This window comes from Rhinocladiella mackenziei (genome assembly GCF_000835555.1).
Source record: "Rhinocladiella mackenziei CBS 650.93 unplaced genomic scaffold supercont1.2, whole genome shotgun sequence".
NCBI lineage: Eukaryota > Fungi > Ascomycota > Eurotiomycetes > Chaetothyriales > Herpotrichiellaceae > Rhinocladiella > Rhinocladiella mackenziei.
Window position 1 is genome coordinate 4,854,063 of NW_013550603.1, and position 13,482 is coordinate 4,867,544.

The window sequence follows — 13,482 nt, forward strand, 5'->3', positions numbered from 1 at the left end:
TGTAGAAACATTCGAGGGAGCAATAGTCCCTCGGGGAAAGGTAGGCGGCAACCATTAGCCATGCTCTCCGCAACTGGCCAAGTTTGTTGGGTTCAGATCATAGGAAGCAACTTGTGGAGATGCGTACTTTACAGATTCCGCTGCTGTGGAAGCTTTCATCAGGAAATCATGATGGCATGGTAACTCGATCACCGGCATCGTATGCGACGAGTCGAAACTTAGGCCGGTTTCATTGGATTCCGAGTCTAGAACAAGCGGGCCCAGCTAGGTATCGCGTGATGACGCAGCCTGGTAGATTTCTGTCGTTAGCTCATACACTCTTCCCCCCACCACAACAACAGCCTCAAGCGTGAGCGTCATAAAACTCGAAATGCGCTTTTTGCTGGATGCCAATTGATATAATCGTTTAAATCTTGCCCACTTGGGGGCGGCGAGCAATCGTGCATCAATTCAGGTGTCTCTGCCAAGAGTCACAATGGAGTGGGAGGCCGATGATGCATTTTGGACTCCATTGTTCGAAGATCTGGCACAATCGGACAATGCCTCCAGAGACACCACCAGCGGCGACAGTTGCGCAAACATGTTATTCGATCATGAAGATATGTGGCACAGTCCCACCTACACGGACTCTTCGACATCACATTTGAGTCTATGTGTCAAGCAGGAAGTAAGTGTCGTGGGCAAAGAGGATCGTTGTAACTTAAAGGATTATGAGTGCGACAAAGACTTCCTTCAGATTGAAGAGCGTCTTCTACGGTCAGGTTAGTAGAGTCTGAGAAGGTGAACAGTTTCTGATATATCTAACACACTATCAGTCGGCCTTGATGTAGTTGCCAACTCAGTCAAGTCCCTGGAATCCGAGGACGATGCTGCATCGACTATCGACCAGCCCATGGTAAGCGTAATGACTTCGTTCTTTCTGACATTACGCTGACTACTGAATCTTCTAGACAGAACCCATAGCTTTGTCCTCATATATGCAGAATCGCCTTGTCAGTCTCTACTTTCAAACGGTGCATACCCTCTGTCCGTTGATGGACATGGTAGCCTTCAAACGGTGGTATACTGAGCAACCCCGAGTGTCTTCGCCCCTCAAGGAACTTGTCTTTCAAGCAATTCTGTTTGCTGCCTTCCAACACCTCAGTAACTCCGAAGTCTGCCAGACCCCGTTCTCCTCGGTCATCGAGGGCCAGAAAGCTCTTTTCAACTATGTGCACTCTCTCTATAGTGCTATCGAGTCCCAGAACGAAGGCCGCGTCGAGCTCGTCCAGGCCGCGCTGCTGCTGACTTATTGGACACCATTTGACTTTTCCCAGGAGGTCAATAGCTACTGGGTGGACAAGGCCTTCTATCACGCAATGATTGGGAAGTTGCACTTGCGAGGCCAGCCTTACCATTCGGTGATTTGGTGGTGTTGCTTGGTTCGAAACAGGACCATTGCCCTCGGCCTTCGAAGCCCTCACAAATTAAGGCACTATAAGCCTGGCCCTATGCTCCAGGTTTCAGACTTTCGGCCATCTCTTTTGGTACGAGGCATGGACTTGCGGAGAGCACCCTTACTTGCAGCAGAAACCTTCCTATGCTTATGTAAAATTTCGGTTGCAATCAACAAAATTGTTCTCTTAAGGCACGGTGCATGGCATTGGGATACGTGGAGGACCTATTCCACTTCACTGGATCAGATCAAAGAAATTGACCAAATGCTCGACAAAACAATGGGAGAATTCGAAGTTCTTCTGACCAAGTACGACGAACGTACCTTCTCCAGGTCCTTCAAGGCATCTTTGCACTCAGTCCGTATTATTGGCTCGTAAGTTCATGTCTGCTGGGCCGGAAATTCCATTTGCTTGGTCTAACAATGTCAGGTCGGCAAAGGCGTCGCTATACGAGCAATGTCTCACGATGCCGCAAGCTACTGAAACAATGTCATGGCTTCTCAACACTTTAGCCCTACATAAAATCAAAGAGGCGTCTTTGGCCACCGCTGTCCAAGTTGGACAAGCATTGACCGAGAATCGAGTGGAAGATATCCCGCTCCAGGTGTAGGTTTCTCCATCCCCTGCCTCTCATCTCGACTTGTCTCACGCGCCGCACAGGGTGGCTTGGATCACTCTTCCACTCGCAGTGTACACAATACGCTCAAATTACCCTACGCGCAATCAATCAGACGAAGTCTTAACTGAATTTGACAATCTCAAATATCTTCTCCATGCCATGTGCAAACGTTTCTCGGGAGTTCAGCATGTTGCAGGCCTCCTCATCAGCCTCGACAAAGCTGCATCTTCTATGAGGCAGGACCTGCTAGAAAGTAACGAGTAAGTGAGGCCGTTTCGTAATTGGAGGGGTCCGAACTGACTTCTCTGCAGGTATGAGGTTGTCGAGACCAAGCTTCTCATTCATGCCACCAGGATGATTCATTCAAGCCTGGGGCTCGGTGTAAGGGTAGAGAGCTAGATCTTGATTGTGGGAAAACCATATGTACTTGAAAAGAAGGAGGCGCAGGGCGAAGTCAATTACATACTCCACTACCAGCCATCCAGTTGCATGTACTATATTACAATCAGCGCCTTGTACTGTCTCTATATCGTCCCTATGTTTCTATACATTACGGCCGGACGTTGGCAGCAGATTTGAACGAGACAAAGATCTAACAAGGACTCTGGAATCATTAGAATAGAGCCTTGAAATTAACCACCCCTCCCCTTTCCGAATCAGTTCCCTTTAGACTCCGCGGATGAGAGCGGATTTCGGTAAGTCCGCTATCTCCTCAAGTCCGGATAAGTAGCTACAATTAGTCCTCACCCAAAGTCAGGCTGACACTGTGATGCCCTACAATATGTGTCCATTGGCCCTGGTTGCACTAGTGGTGAAGTGGATCACAGGGTGGCAGATATCGAGGATGTCTATATAGGGGAGGATGGTTCCATTCAGTGCGTTGTCACTTGGAAGTCATCCTTGATCGCCATGGAGAATCTCGCTGGCAGAGAACTACGGCGGCGATGCGAGGAGCTGTTTGGGAGGAGGTATGGGCCCCAGGAGCTGCAGAAGAGGGCTGCGATTAAGCGGCAGACTAAGAAGAAATGAGGATATACTGGTTCCCCCTTGGTCTGACTGGGAAAACGGTTGAACACTGGAAGAGGGTGACTATCCCCGAGTACACGGGGATTATGAGTTTATTTTTCACTATATATTGTGTATGGTCAATCTAGACGATGGCGAACTCCTGGTGTGGCTGTCCCTGTACTGGGTTTATACGAAGCATTCTGTGGAAATTTTGCCCACTTGAAAGAAAACGGTTAAGGCGATGGAGCGAGTTGTCGCGGGACCAATATTATGATTAGGTGAATAGTTGTAGGCTCTTCAATGGGTCTTCTGGGTAGAGCCTTACTCATCTTCTTAACTCAACTCGCCCTGAACTCTGACGGACCGCACGTATTTGATAGGCTAGCAGGTCATGAGTAGGCTTCGAGAACCCTGAAGGCAAATCCCAAGATGGGCAGACGTGAATAATATAGAGGTCCGGAAGTCCCTACCTCGATGGGCCACCAAGAGCACCCATTTCCTCCGAAGTGCAGGCGGCTTAGGAGCCCCAAAAAGTGCAACTTGGCGTACAAGCTTGGCTCTGCGCACAAAGCGTGTAATTCGGACTTAGCCAAAAAGGAAAAAAAAAAAGAAACTACACAACACCCCTCCTATAGCCAGTATATAACTCACTTATAGATGGGGCGCCCGCAGCCAGCGAAGGTTTTCAGTCAGAGCAGTTCAACCAGAGGAGAATCACCTCCCACAGGTATCGAGTGCGACATCAACAATCACTGGCTGGAGCATTACATTTACCCATCTAGGGCACCTAGAAAGCTCAATGGAGTCTAGGCCGGACAACCCTCTTACCTTACCTATGATCGAACACTAGTAAGGCCCCTCAATTCTATCGGTTCGACTGCAAGCCTAGTGTTTTACCACTCGGTTACGTCCTTGATAGGTCAACCACGATTTGGTGTCAATTTTAAAGCAGTTCTTGACATTATAAAATATAAACTTGATTTTTTTTTTGAAATCGTCTGGTTAGGGTTGGTGTTGTGCGGCGACGCCAAGAGCGACGAGCCGGCCAATCATGTAAGCATATGGCTTAGCGTTATCACGTAACTTTTCCGGGATCACGTGTTAGCCCCCCGAGAGGGCGCCGATGAAATCCTGTCAAACTTCTTGTCGAGGTCCTGAGGCTCCTTTTATAGACATGCGAATGCTACATCGTTGCACAGAGCAACCATCTGTAACGTCGTCGTCTATGGAAACCTCTCGTCTCTATCCAACAAATCCCATCGGATCCAGTCTATGGACCACTCAACCCCGAACGGATTAACAATTTTCCTAGATCACGTGCTCCCCCGGGGGGCCCGCCTCCCAACTCGATATTGGATCCGATGAAATCCCCCTCTCGCCTATGGGCTTAGCCCGTACAGGGTGTATGAATATCGCATCGCATCGCATCCCCCTCTCGTCGCCCATCGGATCCAGTCTATGGACCACCCGACCTTCAACGGATTAACCATTTTCCGGGATCACGTGGTCCCCCGGCCCATGTGGCGGGGGGCAACCCTACTCGATAGATATCGATATCCTCGATATCGAGATGATCCACGCATCGGATCCAGTCTGCGGACCACCTAGAGAAGCTCTACTAATCACACTCGAGATGGTTCGTAACGGAGCGTGAACGGGTAAGCCTCGACGTCGAGATGATCCATGAATTAGATCCGATGGCCGGTGATATTTCATCGGATCTAGTCTGTGAACCACCCAGAGTAGTCTGATTAATCACACTCGAGATGGTTCATAACCGAGCGTGAACAGACAAGCCTTGAGTTAGCTACTGAAACTATTCGCTTACTTGAACTTGAGACATTAACGTAGCATAGTTAAAGATTGAGAAATACTTCAATCTTATCGATGACTCGCCTCTCTATGTTGCTGCTGTTATTCTGCACCCAAGCCTGCGCTTCGAATACTTTGAGGACAAATGGCAGAAGCAGCCAGATTGGATTCGACGTGTAAAGAGATCCTTTCGCGAGCTGTTCGACGAGTACTATAACGAATGTCATGGCGACGCCGATACTGAATCCGACGATCAGCAAGAAGGACCAAAGTCAGCCTACCACGAATACAATCAAATCTCGTCAGAATTCCTCAGCAGAAAGCGGAAACGAATAGCGAAAGATAAGGACAAGGATAGCCTAGAGTACGATCGCTACATTAAGTCGTTTGACGAGAAGCTCAGGGCTAAAGATCCACTCGTCTGGTGGAACCAGCATAAACCAGACTATCCTCTCCTCGCAAGAATGGCTTTTGATCTCTTCTCGATACCGGCTATGAGTGCAGAAGTCGAACGAATCTTCTCGTCCACAGGAAATCTAGTTACAGATGATCGGAACTAGCTGGGCGAGGAGGTGTTGGAAGCTACTGAATGCCAGAAGCACTGGATAGCTGGAAATCTTGTCTCCTAGGATTTTATGTCAGTTAACTGACTGAACTTTCAATCAGGCCGCGAATTTCATCAGTCCAGTTAATCAGGTAAGCAACTCGATATCAGTCAATCAGGAAGACTGGCGATTATGTCAGTTAATTGACTATTGGCTACGCAGGCGCAGCTTCCCCAGCCTGGGTATAATTGCCATGTGAATCCCGACAATAAACTAATTACAGTATTTTAGATGAGTGACACGATTGCGTGGGTATCGGTCGATGCTATTAACGCAGGCTATTTAAAGACCAGTTTGGATCTTTCGCAAGAAGTGCACCAGTTCGTGAAAGACCCGCATCGTTTATTGATAACTCTCCCCTCGTATACTGTACGAGGGAGACCATTTCCGGTTCCTGACGTTTATTCCATATCGGGTCCCGAGACCTCTTTTGGTCCCTGGTTGAGAACGGTTATAAAAACCCCTAGCAATACCAAAGAAATCTCTTATCCCCACACGACGACCTTCGCCATCTAATATCTTTATTGTTCAAAATTCAAGATGTTTTTGCGATTATTTAATTATTCATTGCCTGTTGTAACATAAAGAATAATGCCTTTCGCACTCAAAGCCGACCTAAACCAAGACGCAATTAAGAAGCCAACTAAGGGAGAAGAAAGTATTAGAAAAAGAGGCCGTAGCCGAAGAGCGAACGAGAACTTTGAAAAACGCAAACGCAGTCTCCTCAGAAAGTGCAATGAGACAGTGGATAAATATCAAGCAGATATTTACATCGCTGTCCGTCGAAAGCTCCTCTTCGAAGGACATAACCTCCTAGAATTTGCATCAATCCTGCCTGAAGACCTAATCGTTGAAGGTAGTAGAGGTAGGTGTGGTAGCGTAACGCCTTCGTGGACGATGTTTGAATGCCGGTGGATGTGCGCTCAGCTTGGCGGAAAACCGGCTTCTTTAGTATATTCGCACGCCACTTGAATTCTAAGCTGCGCCGTGGCGCACGAACTCGAATCCGAAGTATATCTTCCATCGAGGTAACCTTGGACTCAAATGCATTATCGAGGATAGCGATCGTTATCATAAGCAGAATCGGATCAAAATAAGAGTGTCAACTTCAGTGAGAATATAAGTCTTCTTAAGAAGTTGTTAGCAGGCTTGCATCGAATCACGATAGAGACACCTACGGGTTCGGTCTTTTCTTCCATCCTTTAGTATACTTTAGGGTGATCTCCATCTCGCTTCCCCTCCGGATTCGGGAGCATCACAAGTGTCACATCCTCATAACAGAGAGTCTTGATATCCTCCCAGTCTAAATCCATTTCGTCGATGTCGCTAGGTTTATCATTTTCCCATCCAAGGTAGTGCTCTCTTTGCTTAGTTCGATCGGTCGCCTTATACACTAAAGCCCCCGGCCTTGTTGCTGTGTATGCGGAGAGAAGAAGTAAGAGAGCGAGCTGTAGTCGTTGCCGTTCGTCCGGGAAAACCGACGTATCCAGAACCCAGTGATGATGGAGAACGAGAAACACGTCGTCAATATCCATAACTGGCTTTTTCTCTCACACTCGTGTCGAGGTTATACTCAATGGTCAAGTATTCATCAATATACTATTATAGATCAGCGACTAGTTCCGATGAATAGATAAATCTTTATACTCACATCGCGGACCTCTTCCATTACTTTAGCATGTAAACCCTTGTCAACAGACTTTCGGTATAGCATACACCACACTCTCCAGTATTCATCTAAAGTGCTTCTTTTCCGAACTCGGGGGTAGATGTCCAAGATCCACTTGAGGAAGGTCATGATATCTTTTTTAGTGACGCTCACGAGGAAGCAAAGTCTGTCCTCTCCAAGAAATAGACAATGTCTAATTGTGTCACTAGCTGCGCCTCTTCTCGATATGTCCCATAGGACGCACATCCTTACCTTGTCCATGTCATCATCACTCCCCAAATATTTTCTTTCGTCGAGTCCGCATAATGCTTCTTTACAGTACCCTTCTCAACAAATTATCGTCGATATTGTCGATAATGCTCAGGGGAATATTAGGCCGTTGGCCTTTGGTTGAGACGCTGCACAGCCATACTACCTCCACGAGAGCCCTCTTCTCTTCAACTCCTTCCCTCTCCTAATGGTAGTGGATGTGAAGCAGTAACTTATACGTAGAATAGTATGGTCCGAGGAGGAATTTCTCATGAAAAGGAGAGAGACAATACTCTCATCCGTCGGTTTAAACATAAAATTTAAGTAGGGCCAGTCGATTGCATAAAGAGAAGTAGGAGATGGGAAGATGCTGGGAAGTTAATCTGGGATGGCAGGCTAGGTTAGCGTTGTCGTCAATTGTGATTGTGCGCGCGCTGCGATTAGTCACCCAGAACGTCAAAACAGCATCTGTAGAAGTTTTTAAGGCCCCAGTTGATATGTTGCCGTTGTTATTGGTCTTCCTGTCACCGTCGACCCTCTTGACGGCATTCCTGACTCCCCATTCGTTGAATCTCGTGATCCACCGGCTTAAATTCGTTCAGCATTCATTGATTGCCTAGAGAATCAAATCTGTAGTGAGGCTGAACCTGTGAATGCTGTGCAACGTCCGTGTGTCGATCCTGAGGCTGTCGAAAGCGATCCATCTGCCAATTCACATCAAAGTTCTCGGCCCTGAAGGTATTTCTCTCCAGGACTGGCCAGCGAATCGAATACGGGCAGGGAAGTTCCCAGGTGTTGAACAGTTGGACAGTAGCAAGAGCCCCTTTACCGGGAAAAGGAGTTATTACTCCTGTGTAGGATATAGGGGTAGAAATAGGAGAAGAAAAGGGGTCCACCAAACGTGTACAAATACCAGCAACTTGGCAGGACCAGTTACTAGATAGACAGAATATTCGTTGTGTGATACATTTGCATTATTCAGTGATGCCCGCCAAGCTGCAGTTACAATACCCAAGGTACCAAGTAGTGTAGTGGGGTGCTACATGCACAGACTATGTAAGGGGAAAACAGACATGGGTGGGTAGAAAGTTGGGGAGTGCATCGAGTCTTTCTTAGTTGGGGACACACACATACACGCGAGGAGACACAGAACATAGAGAAATGAAGAAACGAGAGCTTCGTGTGTGGTTGCTCAAAGGCCCTGACGACGACATCCTCCCTGAATGATAAGCACTCAAGTTCTAAACCGTTCATCACCTTTACAAAGACACAAGACCTTCGTGTGACATTAGAAGGCTGGCCGGACCCCTTCCATCTCGCATGGAGCATGCACCACCAGGGGATCTCCACAATGCTGCCTAGGGATACTGCGGTCTTGCCCCATCTTTTCCTGAGTATCGTTGTTTGGAAGCCTCTGCGCTCCAACCTCAAGCCATTGTCGTAAGTTACAGATTTCAAAGAGCCTTTGCTCAACTGGTCACAAGGACGAAAGACTAAATAGTCCTGTCAATGCCGGTAATACCCATTCAAAGGTGTTTACGCACGAGCAGACCACACATCGCGATACCCGCTTCTGCTGCTTCAACATGAACGAGCAAGCCGGGCCTCCGCTTCGAATGAAGCTCTCTGCGAACGAGACTCCCGGCTTCATCAGATTTCAGAAGCGTCCGCTGAGAAAACAAGCGACCTGCTGAACCTCAACAATGAAAGCTTTCACGCTTATTTCCATTATGCAGGCATGCACAGTAAGTGCCTCGTGTCCAAGAAATGTGGCCGCATGCACTAAGTCCTTCAACTAGATCATATTCTCCATCATCTATTGGTGATTTATGCCTTGGGCGCATCTCCAGAACAACTAGAATCCGCATACAGACGCAATGCAGACTATCAGAGGCCAAGGCGAGACAGGTCATCGCTGACTCTGAATCTGGCCGACCCTGAACAATTTCGTCAACATCTCGAAAAGCCAGAGTATTATGAGGACTACCTCGAGTTTTTCAAGGGCGAAGTCACGACCAAAGGAATCGAAAAGACTCTGAAGGAGTACGTGTTTGCTGGGACTGAGCGGGCCGATGACATGCTGGCTCGAATGTATGGTGGTAAGTAGCACTATGAATGCGCCGTACCGAGAACCAAGGTATGCTGATTGCGTCGTCCCGATCTAGGTCTTCTCCATCCAATTATACACCTTGGATACGGGCTTGAGTTCCAGCAGACTCTTATTGTGGCCGAAGCATTAGCCTCCGCGGCAATTCACGACACTTTCATGGCCGGAATTTGCATTCCAGCAGAAAAGGCAGCACGGGAACGAGCCTCGACATCCCAGGTGACCATGATGTCCTTGGTCCACCACTTGCAATCAGAACCCACGATATTAGCCTCGATCTCGGAGGAGGAAACCCACAATAAACTGGCCACCGACCTATTTCCCCGGGCTGGGAAACTGTTGATTGACATTGTCTCCGAGTATACGGTTAAGCCCGACTAGCTGGAAGAAAAGCTGGCCGAGATGATCCAGACCGACTGCTACTTATTAGCGGCAGCGCAAGCACCCGGGCGAGCCATAGCCTTTGACTTTTACTTGATGCATTGCGTCAACTTGTCCTTTTTCACCGCGGTCTTCTTGCGGCAAAGTTGGCTCTCGAATCAAAACAAGTGCCGGCTGTTGGAGTGGAAAGTCCGGCTCGATCTTGCAGTGTATGCGTCGTGCAAGGCGCCGCGACTATATCCAGAACGCATCACATCGTATAAATCGCAACACCCTGGTGATGGATCGGCCGGACTACAAGCGTCCAGAAGTCGTGTATTTTGAAGATACATCTGAAGAGGTACTTCGACTTGTGGCGCGCTGGATCAGGTTTTGCGGAACGAAAATTGCGTGGAAAGAAGTCCCAATGCTGGAAGCCTAGGGTTAAAGATGCCGTGCTTCTGTCGATCCTACGCCGACCTCGTTGATAATCACGTATTCTCCATTTTTAGGACAATGAAATAACGCATCTCGATCTGGGGAACATTGGACCGCGACTAATCCCAGCACTACTCTCTCCCTGGGCTGGCTCCTCACCAGAACATAACATGTCATGTGTTACTCTGAAAAGCCTCAACCCATTCCAGCTCCTTGCCCTGGTAACGCCATTGATAGAGGGGGAGAAAAACAATCCGCTCGAATATCGAGGGCAGCCAGTTTGATTTGCACTGTTATAGCGCGTGGCTTGTTGCCGTGGCTAATTGGCGTTGGCGTTGTACGTAGAATCTTACAGCATGCTCTCGAACAAAGGCCCCTCCTCTCCCAATCGCACCTAGTAATAAATCCAACAAAGTCACTACCTCACGGAAGCACATTGCGGCTGGCCCAAATATATTCAAGTAAAACACTTGCGCACAAATGCCGCCACTGTTGCAGCTCGAGTGTAGCTTTGGACATAGTCCTTTTGAGGTTCCTAGGACCTCGGGCCTTCGAGTAAGAGGACCTCGGTATCTGCTACGACTCGTACTACCTTCACTAGTCACAACTTCAAAATTGCTGACTGGCAAAAACCCCATAATACCTTTACGTGATTGTGTCTCTTTCGCAAGAGCATCTCTCAGGTGTAGAACAGCAAGAATTCGAAGATGGGTGCCACCGCTGTGCTCGATAGCGAACATATACCTGCTTCGCAGAAAGTACCAGTCATCGCTAGACCGTTCGTCTCTGAGCGAGCTTTGAAAACCCTGGATCTGGTACGTTTAAGAGATGCTTTTCGAGAGTCCCGTCATTAAGGACAATGTATAAAGCTAGAACGGTTTGTGGAACAGCGATGCATCCCGGCGGATAAAGTGTACGCCCAGGGACTAGGAAAGGATGTCAAAGGCCGCTTCAAAGCTCATCCAGAGATCCTGGAACAGTTGAAGAGAGAGGCTCTGGAGCTTGGACTGTGGAATATGTTCTTACCAAAGGCGCAGTTCAAGGAGGGAGCCGGCTTCAGCTGTCTCGAATTCGGCCTGATGGCAGAATATCTCGGCAAGAGTGACGTTGCTAGCGAGGCCACAAACTGTGCCGCACCAGACACTGGCAACATGGAAGTGCTTGCAAAATATGGCACGGAGCAGCAAAAGAAGCAATGGCTTTCACCTCTTCTGGAAGGAAAGATTCGCTCCGCTTTCTTAATGACGGAACCGGGGGTTGCCTCGAGCGACGCTACAAATATTCAGTTCTCCATCAAGCGCGGCCGCGATGGATATATCTTGAACGGAGAGGTGAGAACCCCCCTCCAAAAAAAAAAAAAAAAAAAACCCCTCAGTAGCTCTCTGAGCATAGAACTTGGGCTAATGTGAACAGAAATGGTGGAGCAGCGGAGCCCCAGACCATCGGTGCAAAGTATATATTTTGATGGGAAAGACGGACCCAGACAACCCCAGTCCCTACCGACAACAAACCGTGCTCTTAGTACCCGCAGACACATCCGGTATCACGATCAAGAGAAGCCTATCTGTGATGGGCTATGACCACGCGCCACACGGCCATGGTCAGATCAAGTTCGAAAATGTACAGATACCTTTTGATTCTGTCATCCTAGGGGAGGGGCGAGGTTTTGAGGTTGTTCAAGGTCGACTAGGGCCTGGCCGCATACATCACGCCATGCGAGCAGTGGGAAATGTAAGCCGTCCTCATCTTGTCCCAAACCCGGTACAATCGCTGATGTCTTCTGTGAAAGGCTGAGCGAGCCTTGGAATATTTGGTGGCGCGGTTGTCAGATCCAGCCAAAAGGCCTTTCGGAAAACAGCTTTCAGAACATGGCATCATGCTCGAGCGAGTTGCACGAAGCCGGATTGAGATTGACGCCGCTCGGTTGGCTGTGCTGAATGCGGCTATCAAGATTGATACCATTGGCGCAAAGGGTGCTCTTAAAGAAATTGCAGAGGTGAAGATTATCACGCCGGCAATGGTCATGCAGGTTGCAGACCGGGCCATCCAGGCTTTTGGTGCAGGTGGAGTCTGTCAAGATACTCCTCTCCCAGAAATATGGACTGCCGGTCGGATAATGCGTATCGTTGATGGACCCGATGAAGTCCATCTTATGCAGCTTGGCCGCAATGAGAGTAAGACAGGACCAGCAATGTTGAAGAAGATCGCTGCTCAAAATGAAGTGGCTAGAAAACTATTGGCAGAGTATGGGCTAGAGGACCAGGATCCGCTGGTGCTCAACAGGTCTACGGGAAGTGCTTCGAAGCTTTAGCATCGGTATGAATCATTATGCCTTGAAGAGTGAAGCTAGTGTCCGAGTTTGCGTTCGTCCCTCTGCTTTGCTAGCATGGCGTTCTCGAGCTTGAACCTATGACATAAGAGGTCTTTGTGTTCTAGACAATGTAATTAAACTATCTCCGGAGCGCCTGCATAGGCCCGCTCGTCTCGGTCTCGCCTCAACCGAGATGAGACGAGACGAGCGCCACCAAGACTAAGCGAGCGCTCAGTCTCACCAAATTCGTCTCAGCTCCTTGAGAACCCCGCACACGACGAATCTATGACGGACTGAAACGCGAAGAAGCTCAAATCGTGGCACAGCTGCGCACGGGGAAATGTCGTCTTAACAGTGCCCTTTACAGCATTGGGGCGGCAGACACGAAGTTGTGTGAATGGTGTCAACGACCGGAAACAGTGCGACTGTTGAACAAAGGGCTATTGTGTACAGGCTCCACAGCTGAAACACTGGTGAGAGGTTTCCATAGACGACGACGTTGCTGATGGTTGCTCTGCGTAACGACGTAGTATCCGCACGTCTATAAAAGAAGCCTCAATACCTCGACAAGTAGATAGAGAGAAAGGAGCATTCAAGACATCTCGAGTTGCACCCAGTTTGACAGAGGCATATCATATGCAGTTGCAAAAGTCGATGTTCCCTGAACACAAGCCTGTGCGTTTAAAATTGTACTGGAGAATGCTTAAATCCGGTGGACGCCACCCAACAATATCGTAAGAGCTTTTCGTTACTCATCCTCGGCTATTCGTCCCATTGCAAGCGATGTCCGCGCTACCACACGCGTCCTGTGTCCAGGCCGGACAATATCACCCTTCTTGTTCAGTTGAAGCGGAAATGGGAGGTAGGC

At 48.6% G+C, this 13,482-nt stretch overlaps 5 protein-coding genes across 5 annotated transcripts; 4 read left to right on the forward strand and 1 right to left on the reverse strand.

Moving 5' to 3' along the window:
• Positions 1 to 475: 475 nt before the first annotated feature.
• Z518_03506 (uncharacterized protein) lies at positions 476 to 1,814 on the forward strand (the record flags this gene model as incomplete). Its single annotated transcript, XM_013420531.1, has 3 exons — positions 476 to 761; positions 816 to 895; positions 951 to 1,814. The coding sequence occupies 3 exons, from the start codon at positions 476 to 478 to the stop codon at positions 1,812 to 1,814; spliced, it is 1,230 nt and encodes a 409-aa protein (XP_013275985.1).
• Positions 1,815 to 1,902: 88 nt separating this feature from the next.
• On the forward strand, positions 1,903 to 2,454 carry Z518_03507 (uncharacterized protein; the record flags this gene model as incomplete). Its single annotated transcript, XM_013420532.1, has 3 exons — positions 1,903 to 2,042; positions 2,097 to 2,315; positions 2,367 to 2,454. The coding sequence occupies 3 exons, from the start codon at positions 1,903 to 1,905 to the stop codon at positions 2,452 to 2,454; spliced, it is 447 nt and encodes a 148-aa protein (XP_013275986.1).
• Positions 2,455 to 7,004: 4,550 nt separating this feature from the next.
• Z518_03508 (uncharacterized protein) lies at positions 7,005 to 7,278 on the reverse strand (the record flags this gene model as incomplete). The annotated part of the gene is made up of 2 exons (XM_013420533.1): positions 7,005 to 7,079; positions 7,132 to 7,278. The coding sequence occupies 2 exons, from the start codon at positions 7,276 to 7,278 to the stop codon at positions 7,005 to 7,007; spliced, it is 222 nt and encodes a 73-aa protein (XP_013275987.1).
• A 1,706-nt stretch (positions 7,279 to 8,984) lies between these two features.
• On the forward strand, positions 8,985 to 9,886 carry Z518_03509 (uncharacterized protein; the record flags this gene model as incomplete). Its single annotated transcript, XM_013420534.1, has 4 exons — positions 8,985 to 9,063; positions 9,135 to 9,143; positions 9,198 to 9,497; positions 9,564 to 9,886. The coding sequence occupies 4 exons, from the start codon at positions 8,985 to 8,987 to the stop codon at positions 9,884 to 9,886; spliced, it is 711 nt and encodes a 236-aa protein (XP_013275988.1).
• A 1,124-nt stretch (positions 9,887 to 11,010) lies between these two features.
• Positions 11,011 to 12,614, forward strand: Z518_03510 (uncharacterized protein; the record flags this gene model as incomplete). Its single annotated transcript, XM_013420535.1, has 4 exons — positions 11,011 to 11,118; positions 11,173 to 11,634; positions 11,717 to 12,034; positions 12,093 to 12,614. 4 exons carry the CDS (start codon positions 11,011 to 11,013, stop codon positions 12,612 to 12,614), a joined length of 1,410 nt encoding a protein of 469 aa, XP_013275989.1.
• Between the last annotated feature and the right edge of the window lie 868 nt (positions 12,615 to 13,482).